Genomic DNA, 14,824 nt, shown 5'->3' with positions numbered 1-14,824 from the left:
CTGCAGGCGTGGCCTCCCTGAGCCCCTGGTAGCTCAGCCCAGAGACCCTACGCCACTTGCAGCCTGACCCAGCGCTCCCAGCACAGCCCTTCTCCCACAGCCTTGTGTGGATGACTTGGTGCTTGGAATCCTGGAGCCGGGTGGGACTCAGGGAATTTGTTTGGACTTCAGGGTCCCTCTCCGTGGGGACAGCAGGTGGCTGGAAGGAGCCCCGACCCCCACCCCTGCCCACCCTCCCTCCATCAGCAGATGCAGTCTTCTCTTCTGTTCCACTCGCTGGCATGCTGGGAGGGGAGGTGGCAGGGTAGCCTGGGACTTCTTTTTTAGACTATTAATACTGATACGTACTCTAAAACTTTTTTACTCTACAAAAAAGATAGAAGAGTATAATAAACTTCCAGGTACCTATCACCCAGCCTCAACAATTGACAACTCCTAGGCATTGCTAATCTATTTTTTAAATTAGAAACGCATGGATCTGGTGTAAAATTCAGTGAGAACTTTCCTCCCTCAGCTGGCAATCCCAGGAACAGCAGCTGTCGTAGCCTAGAGCTATTCTGTGCACACATGAGCACGTATGCATGTGTATGTCCTTCTAATTTTATTAAAACGGGGTATGTTTATTTTATGTAACACCCATTTATATAGCCTACTCAGCTTGTGTCAGACACCATTCTAGGTAGATAACAAATACTAACTCATTTAATCCTCATAACAGCCTTACCACGTAGGTGCTATGAATATCTCCAGGTACAGAGAGGTTAAGGAACTCCCCCGACAGCACACAGTGGTCGACGCAGTTGGGGGTTGAACGTAGTCAGCCTGGTCTCAGACCGCCATTTTCTGCTGCCTCTCAAATTATACAAAGTCTTCTTTACCAAGATTTTGTTTTCACCACGAATTATGTAATCCATTCAACATGTGTGTATTGTGTGCTTCACTTTGCACCAGGCATTCTTCTAGTGGCAGAGGATACAGCAATGAACAAAACAGATAAATATCTCTGCCTTCCTGGACTTTACATTCTTGTCGGGGAGACAGCCAGCCAGGAATATAAATAAGTACTGCATGTATTTGACAGTGACTAGTGCTCTGGAGGAAAATGAAGTAAGGAAGGAGGGGTAGAAAGCGTAAGGGGGCTGCAATTTTATATAGGTGGCCAGAGAATGTGATATTCAGCAAAGGGCTGAAGGGCGTGAAGGAGTGAGCCCTGTGGGTCCCTGGGGGAAGAGCATTCCAGGCAGAGGGAACAGCCAGTGCAAAGGCTCAAGACGAAGCGTGTCTTGTTGCAGGCTGTGCAAGGCAGCCTCTGGGGCTGTGGTGGGCGTGAAAGGGGAGTAGGAGGAGATGAGTTCCAGAGGGCGTGAGGGCAGACTGGGTCCGGCTGGCACGCCGCTGAAGAGCTTTGCTCTTTGCTCTGCGTGAGGTGGGGCTCTGAGGAGGGTTTTGAGCTGGGGGCCATCTGATCTGACCTAGGTTGTAATGGGTTCACCCTGGCTGTGGGGTGGAGAATGGACAGTAGGGGCAGAGTGGAAGCAGGGGATGGAGTTTGTTCCGTCAGTTCCTTCTTTGAAACAGCTGCCTGTTGTATGGTTATGCTATCAGTTATTTAACCAACCTCCAGATGGACACGCTGGTTGTTCCTTGCGCTTCCAGACAGTGCTGCAATGAATACCCTTACACGTGTGTCTCGGAGAAACTCCTAGAAGTGGAATTGCAGGATCAAAGATTATGTGCATTTTGAAAGGTTCCCAGTGCCAAACTGCTCTCCCTAGAGGTACCAGGTTTACACTCCCACCAGCAGTGCATGAGAGAGAGAGCTCGGGTTATAGCTGCAGGTCAGATCTTGGGCTTAGGGGAGAGGGGTGGCTGGGGGTGTAATGCTGCAGCCGCTCCCTTTGCCCCTTTGTAGTCCAAGGCACCATCGGGGAGGATGCTTTACAGAGGCACAGCCAGAGTTCCGATCCCAGCCCCAGCGGACCTGCGGGTAGGTGGAGCCTGCACCTTGGGCAGGGTAGGGTACCAGTGAGGATGGCTGGGGCTGCATGTAACAGAGACCCTGTCCTAGTCAGGCTTGAGTAAAAAGAAGTAACAGGAAGTGCAGAAGTAGGACAGATATCAGGACCCGTTGATTTAATGCCTTAACCATGTCATTTAAAGTCCCCGTCTCTGGTGTGTTTTCCAGTACCGAACAAACCACGCTCTGATACTTCGACACCAACTGAAACTAACTACCCAGAATGAGCACAGATCCCACAGGCTGGCGGCCCACTCCCTCAAGATGGTTCCCACTTCAAACACCACTTGCAAGTCCTGGGCCACCCATACTTCTGACCAGCATAAATCAGGGGTTTCCATGTCTCCCTCCCCGGGTTCTATAACTCCCTAGAACAATTCACAGAACTCAGGAAAGTGCTTTACTTACTATTTTTGGTTTATTATAAAGGATACAACTCAGGAACAGCCAGATGGAAGAGATGCATAGGGCAAGGTATGGGGAGAGGGGCGTGGAGCTTCCATGCCCTTTCCAGGCGCGCTACTCTCCCAGCACCCGGACGTGTTCACCAACCACGAAGCTCTCTGAATCTTAAGAATTTTCATAGAGTTCAGTCTTTACCCCCACCCCCAAGTCAGTGGATGGGACTGAAAGTTCTAACTCTAATCTCTTGGTCTTTCTGGTGATCAGCCCCATCTTAGGTCTATCAAGGGGCCCCATCCTAAGTCACTTCATTAGCATCAACTCAGGTGTGACAGCAAGGGGCTCCTTGTGAATAACAGAAGACACTCCTATTGGGAAATGCCAAGGGCTTTAGGAGCTCTGTTCCAGGAGCTGGGGACAAAGACCAGATATATTTATGACTATACCACACCTTTCCGCTGCTCTGCCATGCCAGGTCATCCTAAGCCTGATTCCTGCTGGGGTCTTCCACAGGACGTGGCGGCCATTTGCAGCAAAGGCTGCGTGCTTCCCCCCCGCCGCGAGGGTAGGGCAGTAGGTTCCACAGGACGTGGCGGCCATTTGCAACAAAGGCTGCGTGCTTCCCCCCCACCCCCCCACCCCCCCGCCGCGAAGGTAGGGCAGTAGGTCCGGTGAGGAAGGTGTAGCATCTGAACAGAGTCCAATTCCATTAGTGGGAGGAAAGGCGGAATGGGATCCCGGTAAGCCACTAGCAGCATCCGCTGTAAGAAGCAAACTCATGAAAGAAGGTGGCGTCCTTCGCCAGCTTCTCCATTTGACTCGCGAACCTTTACACTGTTTCTCCCAAGTCCTTATCAAAGTCTTACCATCATGGAGTAAACATATTACCTCTAAAAGGTTCTGCAGGAGGAACCACCTTGGGAGAGTGTGTTCTGCAGGCCTCAGCCAGCTGTACCACCGATGCTCAGTGGAAACTGCCACGCAGGTAAAGGCCTGAAACCAGATCCGCCATGACTGGGGCAGGAGCCTCACCTGGCTGGACCGCAGTTCCCCCAGCTGCAAAATCAAGGGCTGGATGGGGTTGGAGGTCCCGCCACGGGAGTTCCTTGCCCTGAGGGCCCCTGCAGATTTTTTTCTTTGTTATTATTAACATACATATAAAAAATGCACATATTATAAGAGCATGGCTCAATATATTTTCACAAACTTAACACACCCAAGGGGCCAGTACCCAGATCCAGAAACAGAGCATGGCTAGCACCCTAGAACCCCCTTTCCTGCCCATTTCTATAATAATTCTTTGCAAGGATAACCAGTAACACCTGTAACCACCACAGTTTTGCCTATTTTTAACTCTATAAATTAAACCATACGGCATGTACTCTTTGGGGTCTCGTTTCTTTTCTCGGTATTATGACTCATCTATACTACAGCATGCAGTTGTGGTCGTCTCAATTCTGCATAGTATTCTATCCGCCGAGCTATGTTTTGAACATAGAGAAGTGTAATGAAAATCGCACGGCTCCCTGTAACCAGCAGGACACGTGAATGAATGTGCCAGATTTCTTTGCTTTTGCTTAGAATGACAGCAGAGAACCCATGTGTTCACCCTAGTTATCACATAACCTGTGTGTATTAGAAAAACTAGGAAAATGAATGAATTATCATACAATACATGCAGTATGTCTTTCAAATGGGAATCATAAAAGATTAAAACAGAGTTGTTTCATGGCTGAAATATTGGGGCCCTTATCGCTCAGTTGGTCGACTGATTGATTCCTTCATCCATCCAATGTGCATCAAGGGACAATATGCCTGGTGTTCATTCTTTGGATCCTCCTTCCTCCCAAATAATTGGTTCGATCTCAGTGTCTAATGACAGGTGGGTAAAGATGGAAGAACCTTAGTTATTATCTTCTCTGGCGATTTCTCAACTAAATGAGTATGAAGAGTTCCTTTAGAAATTTTTTAAGCGACTTATTTTTCTCTTTAGCAAAAAGAAAGCAGAAACTCTCTTTAACGTAAGCCCCGCAACTAACCACTAGTGATATCCCAATACGTATCCTCCCAGATCTGTGTGTGCAAATCCATATAGCTAAATATACATTTTATATGGAATTATTTTGTATCTATCTTTGCAACTCTCGTTTAAAAAATAGACTTTATTATTATTTTTTAAAATAAATAAATTTATTTATTTGCTTTTTGGCTGCGTTTGGTCTTCGTTGCCGCATGCAGGCTCTCTCTCTATTTGCAGCAAGCGGGGGCTCGCTTCATTGTGGTGTGCGGGCTTATTACGGTGGCTTCTCTTCTTGCAGAGCACGGGCTCTAGGTGCACAGGCTTCAGTAGTTGTGGCACGCGGCCTCAGTAGTTGTGACTCGCAGGCTCTAGAGCTCAGGCTCAGTAGTTGTGGTGCACAGGCTTAGTTGTTCTGCGGTATGTGGGATCTTCCCGGACCAGGGCTCGAACCCGTGTCCCCTGCATTGGCAGGCAGATTCCCAATCACTGCACCACCAGGGAAGTCCCTAGACTTTATTTTTTAGAGCAGTTTTACGTTCACAGGAAAATCGAGCAGAAACTAGAGGGTTTCCCTATGCTTCCTGGCCCCCACCTCCAGAACCTCCCCACTATGGACAGCAGCATTAGTCTGAGGACTAGCCCAGACTCCAAGAGCCGGAGGTATGCTTGGACCCATCAGTCCTCAGCTATGTGGCCAGTCCGGTGGCCACCCCAGCAGGCATTCAGCTGTTGGTTATACAGTTAAAACCAGAGGCAGGTACATTTGTTCCAAATGCTGAACCTACACTGACATCATTATCATCCCAAGGCCACAGCTTACATTAAGGCTCACTGGTGTTTTACATTCTGAGGGTTTGGACAAATGTATAATGACGTGTATCCGCCATTATAGTATCATACAGAGTAGTTTCACTGCCCTAAAAATCCTCTGTGCTCTGCGCATTCACCCTTCCCACCCTCTTACCCCTGGCAACTACTGATCTTTTTACTCTCTCCATAGTTTTGCCTTTTCCAGAACGTCATAGAGTTGGAATCGCACAGGATGTAGCCTTTTCAGATTGGCTTCTTTCACTTCATAACTTTAAGTTTTTCTTTAACAGTATGTTGAGCCTGTTTCCGTGTCAATAAATATTCTTCTAAAGCACTGTTAATTGCTGTGTAATATTTCATTGTGTGTTATGTATTAACTTCTCCCCTGTTTTTGAGGTTTAAGTTGTTTCCTGTTTTTTGCTACTAAAAATAGTGTTGCAGAGGAAAGCCTTGTGGGTAAATCTTTGCACACAACTTAATTATGTCCTTAGGATAAATTCCTAGATTTGGGACTGCTCCTACAAAGGTTTTGCTCATTTTAAGACTTTTCATATGCATTGCCAAATTGCCCTGCAGAAAGATTACACCGATTTCTATTCTAACTAGTAGGGTATGTAGGGTATTTCCCCCACACACTTGCCAACTCTGACTAGTATCAAGATTTTTAATCTTTGCCAGTTTCATAGAGGAGAAATGATATTTATTTGTTTTAACTTATATTTATTTGAGTATTAGCGTTTTGTGATTTTCCATAAAGCAGATTGGCCATTTGTCTCTTTTCTTTTGTAGATTGCTTTTTCACGTTCTTTTCCATTTTATTTTTCCATTGGGATAAGCATCTTTATAGTATAGATTTATTAAAAGTGTTTCTCTATTAAGGGTATTGACTACTCGTGAAGGCCCTCTTTTATTATTATTATTTTTTATAAATTTATTTATTTTGGGCTGCGTTGGGTCTTCGTTGCTGCGCGCGGGCTTTCGCTAGTTGTGGCGAGCGGGGGTTACTCTTCGTTGTGGTGCGTAGGCTGCTCACTGCGGTGGCTTCTCTTGTTGTGGACCACAGGCTCTAGGTGCGCGGGCTTCAGTAGTTGTGGCACGTGGGCTCAGTAGTTGTGGCTGGAGGGCTCTAGAGCGCAGGCTCAGTAGTTGTGGCGCACGGGCTTAGTTGCTCCGTGGCATGTGGGATCTTCCCGGACCAGGGCTCGAACCCGTGTCCCCTGCACTGGCAGGCGGATTCTTAACCACTGAGCCACCAGGGGAGCCCAAGGCCCTCTTCTAATGTCAAAAAAATTTCACCAACAGGCTCACCTGATGTGTGCTACACGTTTAAAATAATAAATAAAATGGACGATAAGAAGAACTAATATCTATAGAGTACCTATTATATGCCAGGCACTGTGCTCTGTAAAGCAGCCCTAGGAGGCAGGATCTGATATCTGTCCCATTGGACAGATGAGGAAACCGAGGTGGAGCAGATAGTGAATTTTCTCAAGGTTACACAGCTTATTGAGTGGCTGTGCTGGTATCAGTTGGTTAACAAAACACATGGTGCCGTAGGGCTTCTATGAATCAATAACACTGTTAAATAAATTTACCTTTAGTTCATTGCAGAAGTATCTACACACATTTGCAAGTCTGTCTTATGCATGAGTTCAAGGCATATAATCTGTTCTTTCCATAGGCAGAGCTTGCTGGACATATAAATCCAACAACTCCCTGTAATAATTCCATGCTTTCCCCCAATTATCCCCATGGTTTACTGTTAAGAACCACGTTGGAACTTTCATTTTTCAGGAAGGGGAAACTGAGGCTCAGGGCCAGGCAGGAGCTTGCTCAGGATCACCTAAAAAGTTTATGGCACAGGGCCTTTCCTGGTGGCGCAGTGGTTAAGAATCTGCCTGCCAATGCAGGGGACACGGGTTCGAGCCCTGGTCCGGGAAGATCCCACATGCGGCCGAACAACCAAGCCCGTGAGCCACAACTACTGAGCCTGCGCTCTAGAGCCCGGGACCCATAGCTGCTGAAGTCCGTGCGCCTAGAGCCCGTGATCCGCAACGGGGGAGAGGCCACCGCCATGAGAAGCCCGCACACCGCAAGGAAGAGTAGCCCCCGCTCGCTGCAACTAGAGAAAAGCCTGCACGCAGCAACGAAGACCCAACGCAGCCATGAATAAGTAAATAAATAAAAGTTTATGGCACAGTCAGGACTGAGAGCCAAGGCTTGGGATACCCAGCCCAGGTCACTGTGTAACTCGGGCCAGCCCCCTCACTGCGTGTCCCTTTGTCATCGGGGAGACAACACAGAATGCTGTGGGGGTACAAGAGCAGGCCTGCCAGGTTCTCCTGGCGCTAGCCTCTAGGGTACCCAAGTGGGTACAGGCCCCTGGTCCTCTGGCCACACTGGCTGCCGGGCATTCCAGGACCCTGGCAACCTGCCAAGAGTGAAAACAGAGCTGCAGGCTCCTGAGCCGCGTTCTGCCCCCTCCTCTTGGGTCTGCATCTCATTGCTGGGTTTGCAGCATGCCTAATCTCTGCGGGTGCAGACTCAGAGGAGCCAGCTGAGAGGGAGCATTGCCAGCAGCTTGGAGTCCTCTACGAGGCCTGCTGACCCCCACCCCCACCCCGCCCTCCCCTAAGCCCCTCTCTGGGCAAGCAGGGCCAGAGCAGTCTGCGGAAACAGCTGCCGGAGCTTCACCTGGCTGGGGCCTTACCGTGCCCACTGAGCTGGACCTAATGAAGGACACAAGCCCGTGTTCTTCCTCTCTTCCCAAATGGAAGTTCATTCAGTCCTGCCACATCCCATCTTCTCCCTCCCTGCCCCCATGGCCTTCACTACAGACACAGAAAGGAGTTGTAATACACACCAGTTATGTAAGTGAGAGTTGATTCTGGTTCTCCAGGCAGCTGGACCCCTCCAAGAATGAAAAGAACTTAATTGTGCAGCCAGTCAATAAATAGGTATCAAATAATGAGTACTTTGTAACCCATCGTGTTTCCCTTTTTGCCTTAGCTGCCAGGAGGCTCAGAACTGAATGGAAAGCTAGATCACTAAACATCTTACCACAGATTCTGTGTATAATTGGCATCACTCCTCTCCATGAGGTCTCTGGTTGTTCAACTGTCCTGCTGAGTATGAGTTTATGTTATAAATCGTCACAATTTTTTTAATGGGATGAAGGTGGGATGTAAATGAAAAATAAGACATGAAAGTACGTGGCCCACAGACATCTCTACTTTGAGATTCAAATGAATGCTTTTTTTTTATAAGGGGATGTTTTCCCCAGGACCATTTAAGACTTAGAAAAATGTCTGTGTGCCTCTTCCCTTTGTCTCACTGAGTCTCCCTCTCCCTTTCCACCTTTTTTCTCCGATTTTCTCTCCTCTCCCTCTTCCCCTCCAGCCTTTATTCCCATACTATTGCCTACTTCTCCCTCCTTTCCTTCCCCCCGGTCTCTCTTCCCTCCATCCCCCCTCTCCTTTCTCTTCCTGCTCACCCCCTTGCCTCTGGCAGCCAGTTTAGAGCCAGTAAGGGATTAATATCCCTTACAAACCCTTAGCACTTGGCTCTTTCCAAGACCTTGACCCAGCCTTTGTCTCAGTGATTTCTCTGGGCCAATTTTGATTATTTCCATTTTACCAAGGAAGACACTAAGGCCTAGAGAGTTGAAGTCATATGCCCATGGTTGCACAGCTTATACTTTACACTAATCCCATCACACTCTCACTGTCCCTCACTGCCTCTCGATGCCAGCCTCCCCCACCTTGCCTGGCAGAGGTCACGAGAAAGTACCCCATGAAGAGGGTTCAAAACAATAACCCACCCACCCTATCTCCCCCTCTGAGGTCTCTTACAGAGTTGAGATACTCAAAGGGGCCAGAAGAACATATTGGTGGGAGACAGTGAGTTATGACGGGTCACTGGGTCATGAATTAACTTGGCAAACATTTATTGAGAATATGCTATGTGATAGGCAAGGCTGAGACCCGGGTAAGGCAAGCAAGGCACCTAGGGGTGCACAATTGAAGGAGGCACTCAGTCTCGGGTGCCAGCCCTGCAAGCGCATGGCCCTGAGAATGGGTGCCTCCTTAAAGTTCATGCCCTAGCATACGGCTTGCCTTTCACTTGTTCTGCCCTGACGTCAGGCACTCACTGTTACAAGCGCTGGCCATTCAGTGGTGAGCAAAAAGGCCTGCCCTCTGCCCTTGGGGAGCTTCTAATCTATTATGGGAAACAGGTATTCATCAAATAATCATACTGACAGAAGACTGCTCTAAGAGTGACAAGTGTCATGAGGAAAGGGACATGGGGCTAGAGAGGGTATTATGGATGGGGGGGCAGTGAGGGCTGAAGAATAGGTAGGAGCTTTCCAGGTGTGTTCCAGGTGGAATACACAGCAAGTTCACAGGCCCCCCTGGCAGGGTGGAGCATGGCATACAGGTGAAGCCGGGGGAGGGCAGAGGGGCTAGAACAGGAGAGCTCAATGCAAAATGGTCCCGAGCGGTCAGTTCCTATGATAGTGGCAGAGTCTGCAAATGACTGACTTAAAATAAATCCAATCCAAAGGAGAGAATTCAAAGCCACTCCTTAATGATGTCACACATACCCATCTTCCTGATGAGCTTTACTCAGTGGATGTATAGAGACGGTGCCTAGCTCCCTAGCTCCCTCCAAACACGTCTCTGTCTGTTTAATACAGCAACGTCTGTGATAGAATCTAATATTTGACACATTTTCCCGATGAAGAAATGGAAGCACAGAGAAGTTAGACAGCCTGCTGCCCAGGTCAGCTCGGGCTGTCATAACAAAATGCCATAAACTGGGTGGCTTACACACCAGACACTTATTTCTTACAGTTCAGGAGACTGGGAAGTCCAAGATCAAGGTGCTGGCTAATTTGGTTCCTGGTGAAGCCTCTCTTCCTGGCTTGCAGACTGTTGCCTTCCTACTGTCCTCACCTGGTGGAGAGAGAGGGGGCGCTCTGGTGTCTCTTCCCCTTCTTTAAGGGCACCAGCCTTATTAGATTAGGGCCCCATCCTTGTGACCTCATTTAACCTTTATCACCCCCTCGCAGGCCCTGTCTCCAAATACAGGCACACTGCGGGTTAGGGCATCCAACATAGGGATTATGGATTTTTTTTTTTTTTTTTTCTGAGGGGGCACATACAAACATTCAGTCCTTAACACCTGCCCAGGGTCACAGAGCCAATAGCTGGCATTTGAACACAAGCAGTGGGCTCTAGGAGCAAGGCTCCTAAACTCTAGACCAGCTGCCTCAGGATGTGTTGCGTGTAAATGTTGTCCATGCGGTTGAGAAGTGCTCCTTAGGGCAGGGGTGTTGTGACTGTTTATAAATCCACTGGGTCCTGCCCCCACCTGGCAGCTGCACCTATGGGCTGAGTCCTGCACCCACCCCAGGGTGATTCGGGTGATACTTCTAGAAGAAGACTGGACTGAGGGTGTGGCGTGAAAGTGAACCAGTCCTGAAACAAAACGCTTACATTTCGGGGTCCTGCTGTTTCCCATTTACTCAGAGGAGGCCCTAGGCTCCAGTGCAGACTTCGCCAGGAACGGGCTGCGTGACCTTGGGCGAGTCACTGGACGTCTTCCAGCTCTAGGTTCCTGCCTCGCTGACTCCCAACCCCTGCCCACCTCACGGGTGGCTTGGGGGCCATTTCGTGGGCTATGAGGTCAGCCAAGCACCAACCTTGGGGCCCCTCGCAGACGCCGGTCCCCACCCTAGGCCGCGCAGGTGGGGAAGGGGCGGGCTTGCGGTGCGTGGCCGGCGACTTGGGTGTCGCTGCCGCTCTGGCCGCGCCGCAGGCCGCGCTGCCGCCGTGCCGAGTGGGCTGCGGAGGCTGGGAGGGCGCGCGGTGGGCCGCGGGGCCCAGCCTCCCCGGCGCTATCATCCTCACCAGACGCCCGCGAGGCGCCCCCCGGCCCGCGTGGGGGCCGAGGCCCGCGGGAGGGGCTGGAATTCCTCCCAGGCGGGGCCCCCTCCCGGGCGCCCGCTTCCTTTCGCTCCCCGCGCGCCCCCCTCCCGGCCGCCAGCCAACTGCGTGCCCCCGGGGCCGGCAAGAAGCCACATGCCCCCGCAAGGAATGCCGGGCCTGGCGGGCGGGGGGCGGGCGCTGGGCAGGGCCGGGCTGGGCAGGGAGCGCCCCGCCGGGAAGGTTGGTGAGAGGGAGAGAGCGAGCCCGCGCCCTCCCCGGCCCCCCGCGCCGCCCCTGCTCCCGGCCGGTGCGCAGTGCCGGCCGGATCTCGGGATCTCACACTTTCCCAGCCGGACACGCAGCCGGGATGACCCGCGGGCTTCAGGAGCTGGGGGGTCCCAGGGGGGGCGGTGGGGGGCTGGGGCGGGGCTTCTCGGCCCGGCCCGGGCCTCCCCCGCCCCCCTCCGCGCGCCCCCAGTCCCCGCCGGCTCGGAGAAGGGGGCAGGCCGTCACGTTTCCCCACACCCCTCCCGCTGCCGGCGGCTTTGGGGCCCCGGTGGGGAGCAGGGGGCTGATTAGCCGAGGAGCAGGGGTGTGGCCAGCGGGGCCCCGGGTAGTGAGTCACACACGCTGCTCGCCCAGTCCGGGGGCCGAGCGCGCTCCCAGCCCGAGCTGAGCGCTGTTCTGGCCAGAAGAGTGTCCCCGGGCTTGGCATGAGGACCCTGGGGTGCCAAGGGAGGGGCTGAAGCCCAGCGCGGTGGTGGAGGAGGGCGGTAAGCTGCGGGCTAGGGAGACTCCCCTAGAGAGAGCTGGGTGGGGCTTGGAGTCAGGGCCGGCCCACACGGGGACCCCCAGGCCCCGCCTGTACCTGCTCTGAGCTGGCGAAGCGAGCCTGGCTGCATTCCCTGGAAGCCCCTGGGTGAGGGGCTGTGCAGCCAGGCGCTCGGGGCCCATTTCATCTGCCTGCCCCCTTTGGCCCCAGCTGGACTTGAGTCGATCCCTCCCCTGCTCCCCATTGCAGGGTTTTGTGCAGAGGCTCCTGTGGGTCCCTCGTACCCTTTGCCCTTTGGTCTTGGGGTACAGGCTGTGCTTCTCAGCCCTGCCTCCTGGCCTGAGCTACTCCCGGCCCCTGACCCCATGGGGCTGGTGGCTCCAGTCGTCCCCAGGACCAGCCCGGGATAGAAATGGCATTTCCTCTTGGCTGGGCTACAGCTGTTTTTGTTGTCTGTGTTCTCAAGCGCTTCCTCTGGGGATGGCAGGGAGGGTAACCAGACTCCAGGAGACCCCCGCTTGCCCTCTCTGCCACTCACCCCTCTTCCCCTGTCTCTTTGATCCTCTTCCTGTGGTGGTCCCGCCTTCGCGTCCCCAGGACAGAATGACTGAGAACATGAAGGAGTGCTTGGCGCAGACCAAGGCAGCCGTGGGGGAGATGGTGACGGTGGTGAAGACAGAGGTCTGCTCACCGCTCCGCGACCAGGAGTATGGCCAACCCTGGTGAGGCCCCAATGTGGGGACAGGCGAGGGAGAAGGGGGGGAGCATTGCTGGGCTGGGTTGATGGGAGACCCTGGGAAGACATCCCATGCTTTACTCATCTTCCATACTCTGCTCTGGGCAACTCCTAGGACCAGGGGTGAGCACAGGCTCTAGAAAAACCCAAGTAGTGGCCCAAGAAAGCCTGAACCCAGGTCTCAGGACTCCTACCTTTCCACTACCCACTGCACTGAACAAGCAGGTGGGCTGGGGTTCCTCCACCTGCCTCACATCCGGTCACGTCCTCAGTTTCCCTGCCCAGCAGCCTCTCACTCTGATCGCTTTGTGCTTTCTCTACTGGCCCCTGTCCTGGCCAGCTCTAGGAGACCAGACCCCTCCGCCATGGAAGTGGAGCCCAGGAAACTGAAGGGGAAGCGTGACCTCATCATGCCCAAAAGCTTCCAGCAAGTGGACTTCTGGTGTAAGTGGAGCTTGGGGCTACTCTTGGCCACTCTGCGTGCCCTTCACCGCCCCCCCACTCCCCCTCCATCCCATCTCTGCTTAGGGAATTTGCAGTGAGAATACTGAAGATAGACACTCACCTATTATGTACCAGACACAGGTCCAGGCCTCAGTTAATCCTCACCGTTAGCCACTGAGGTGTCCATTATTTGGTCCCATTTTCCAGGGGAGGACACTGAGACTGGGTGAGGGTTAAGTACCACCTGCGTCAGGTCCCACAGCTCACAGATGCACAGCTGCAATTCAAACCCAGACCTATTTGACTCCAGTCATGATCTTTCTTCTATTTTTTCAAACTGGCTTCCTTGATGTTGGTGGGTGTGTCCTTTGAGTCCCCAGGGAGGGGAGTGAGTTATCACTACTGAAGACTCAGGGGCCTGTGACTGGCTGGGGTGGAGCCAGGGCTGGGACTCCCGAGTCCCAGGCTGTGTACTTTCCACTGGCTCACGCTGTCCTCAGGGTGGGCCTCCCATCAGCCCCTCAGCCACCTCCATGGGGGTCCTACCTCCCAACTGAGGCTCTCTTTCCTCTTTCCATCCCTCCAGTCTGCGAGTCCTGCCAGGAGTACTTTGTGGATGAGTGCCCGAACCATGGTCCCCCGGTGTTTGTGTCCGACACGCCGGTGCCTGTGGGCATCCCAGACCGGGCGGCCCTCACCATCCCCCAGGGCATGGAGGTGGTCAAGGAAGCCAGTGGGGAGAATGACGTGCGTTGCATAAATGAGGTCATCCCCAAGGGCCACATCTTCGGCCCCTATGAGGGGCAGATCTCCACCCAGGACAAATCAGCTGGCTTCTTCTCGTGGCTGGTGAGTGTCTCCTGGGCTGTGCCTCGGAAAAGGGTGCCACGAACATGGAAGGAAACCAGCAGGGGGAGCCATACGCTGGCCCAGCCTGGCCCAGAGCTTTTCTGCCATCACTCCTGGACACGTGGATGATGGATCTTGCTGTCCCCTTGCCCCTGTGACCCTTGGTAGCCAAGGGCCATGCGGAGGAGCCCCATCTGGCAGTAGTCAGCGGAATCAGTGGTGGGGCAATTTCTCCATGAATCCTCGTGCGTGTGTCTGGCGGGCCATTCTATGACATTTATGAAGGGTTTACCCCAGCCCTCCTCTGGAGTGGGTGACCTGGAGCATAGCATGACGTTCAGCTAAAAAAGCAGTGATATCCGATGCTAGAGGGAAAGCTTCCAACAAGACAGGCACGGCCCCTGCCTTCTGGGAGTGGACAGTCTGGTGGGGAGCACAGGCAGTGAACAAATACATGCGCTTGTGACAAATTGCTACTGAAGGGGGAATACAGGACGCTCTGGGTACACAGGGAGATGGCAGCGTTCACAGAGCTCTGGGATTTGGGGCCTGGAGCCTGAGTTCATCATGTCAGCCAGGTTTGCTAATTACTATCTAATGTGACCTTGGATGAGTCATTGAACCTCTCTGTGCCAGGATAATCATAGCTGATGGTGAAGATGAAATGAGTTAATGCTGCAAAGTTCTTAGAATCGTGCTTGCCTTTAGTAAGCACGCAGTGACTGTCAGCTATTATTGTTGTTCTTGGCCTACTTGAGGGGTTTGGTCAAGACTTCCTCTGGTCTGAGACTTGAAGAATGAGTAGCCGTTAGTAGAAGGGGGATGGAAAAATGCTCCATGTAGG

The 14,824-nt window shown here is 52.4% G+C and overlaps 2 protein-coding genes across 4 annotated transcripts in view; one reads left to right on the top strand and one right to left on the bottom strand.

The window, feature by feature from the left end:
* PRDM11 (PR/SET domain 11) overlaps positions 1 to 14,824 on the top strand; it is an 82,645-nt gene that overhangs the window by 22,412 nt on the left and 45,409 nt on the right. For 2 of the 3 annotated variants that reach the window (XM_079928878.1, XM_079928880.1), the window contains exons 2-4: positions 12,549 to 12,673; positions 13,028 to 13,131; positions 13,718 to 13,980. In XM_079928878.1, coding sequence (XP_079785004.1) covers positions 12,555 to 12,673; positions 13,028 to 13,131; positions 13,718 to 13,980 — 486 coding nt within the window. In that variant the 5' untranslated portion in view covers positions 12,549 to 12,554. Of the gene's footprint in view, positions 1 to 11,816; positions 11,953 to 12,548; positions 12,674 to 13,027; positions 13,132 to 13,717; positions 13,981 to 14,824 lie in introns of those variants that run through there. The other variant, XM_079928879.1, reaches the window with a different exon arrangement.
* LOC307190069 (uncharacterized protein) lies at positions 9,235 to 11,894 on the bottom strand (the record flags this gene model as incomplete). Its single annotated transcript, XM_079928881.1, has 2 exons — positions 9,235 to 10,204; positions 10,748 to 11,894. One exon carries the CDS (start codon positions 11,892 to 11,894, stop codon positions 10,986 to 10,988), a length of 909 nt encoding a protein of 302 aa, XP_079785007.1. The 3' UTR covers positions 9,235 to 10,204; positions 10,748 to 10,985.

The sequence above is a fragment of the Stenella coeruleoalba genome, assembly GCF_951394435.1.
Source record: "Stenella coeruleoalba genome assembly, chromosome: 8".
Taxonomy (NCBI): domain Eukaryota; kingdom Metazoa; phylum Chordata; class Mammalia; order Artiodactyla; family Delphinidae; genus Stenella; species Stenella coeruleoalba.
The sequence above is the reverse complement of the archived record's forward strand: the minus strand, read 5'-3'. Positions and strand labels throughout refer to the sequence as shown.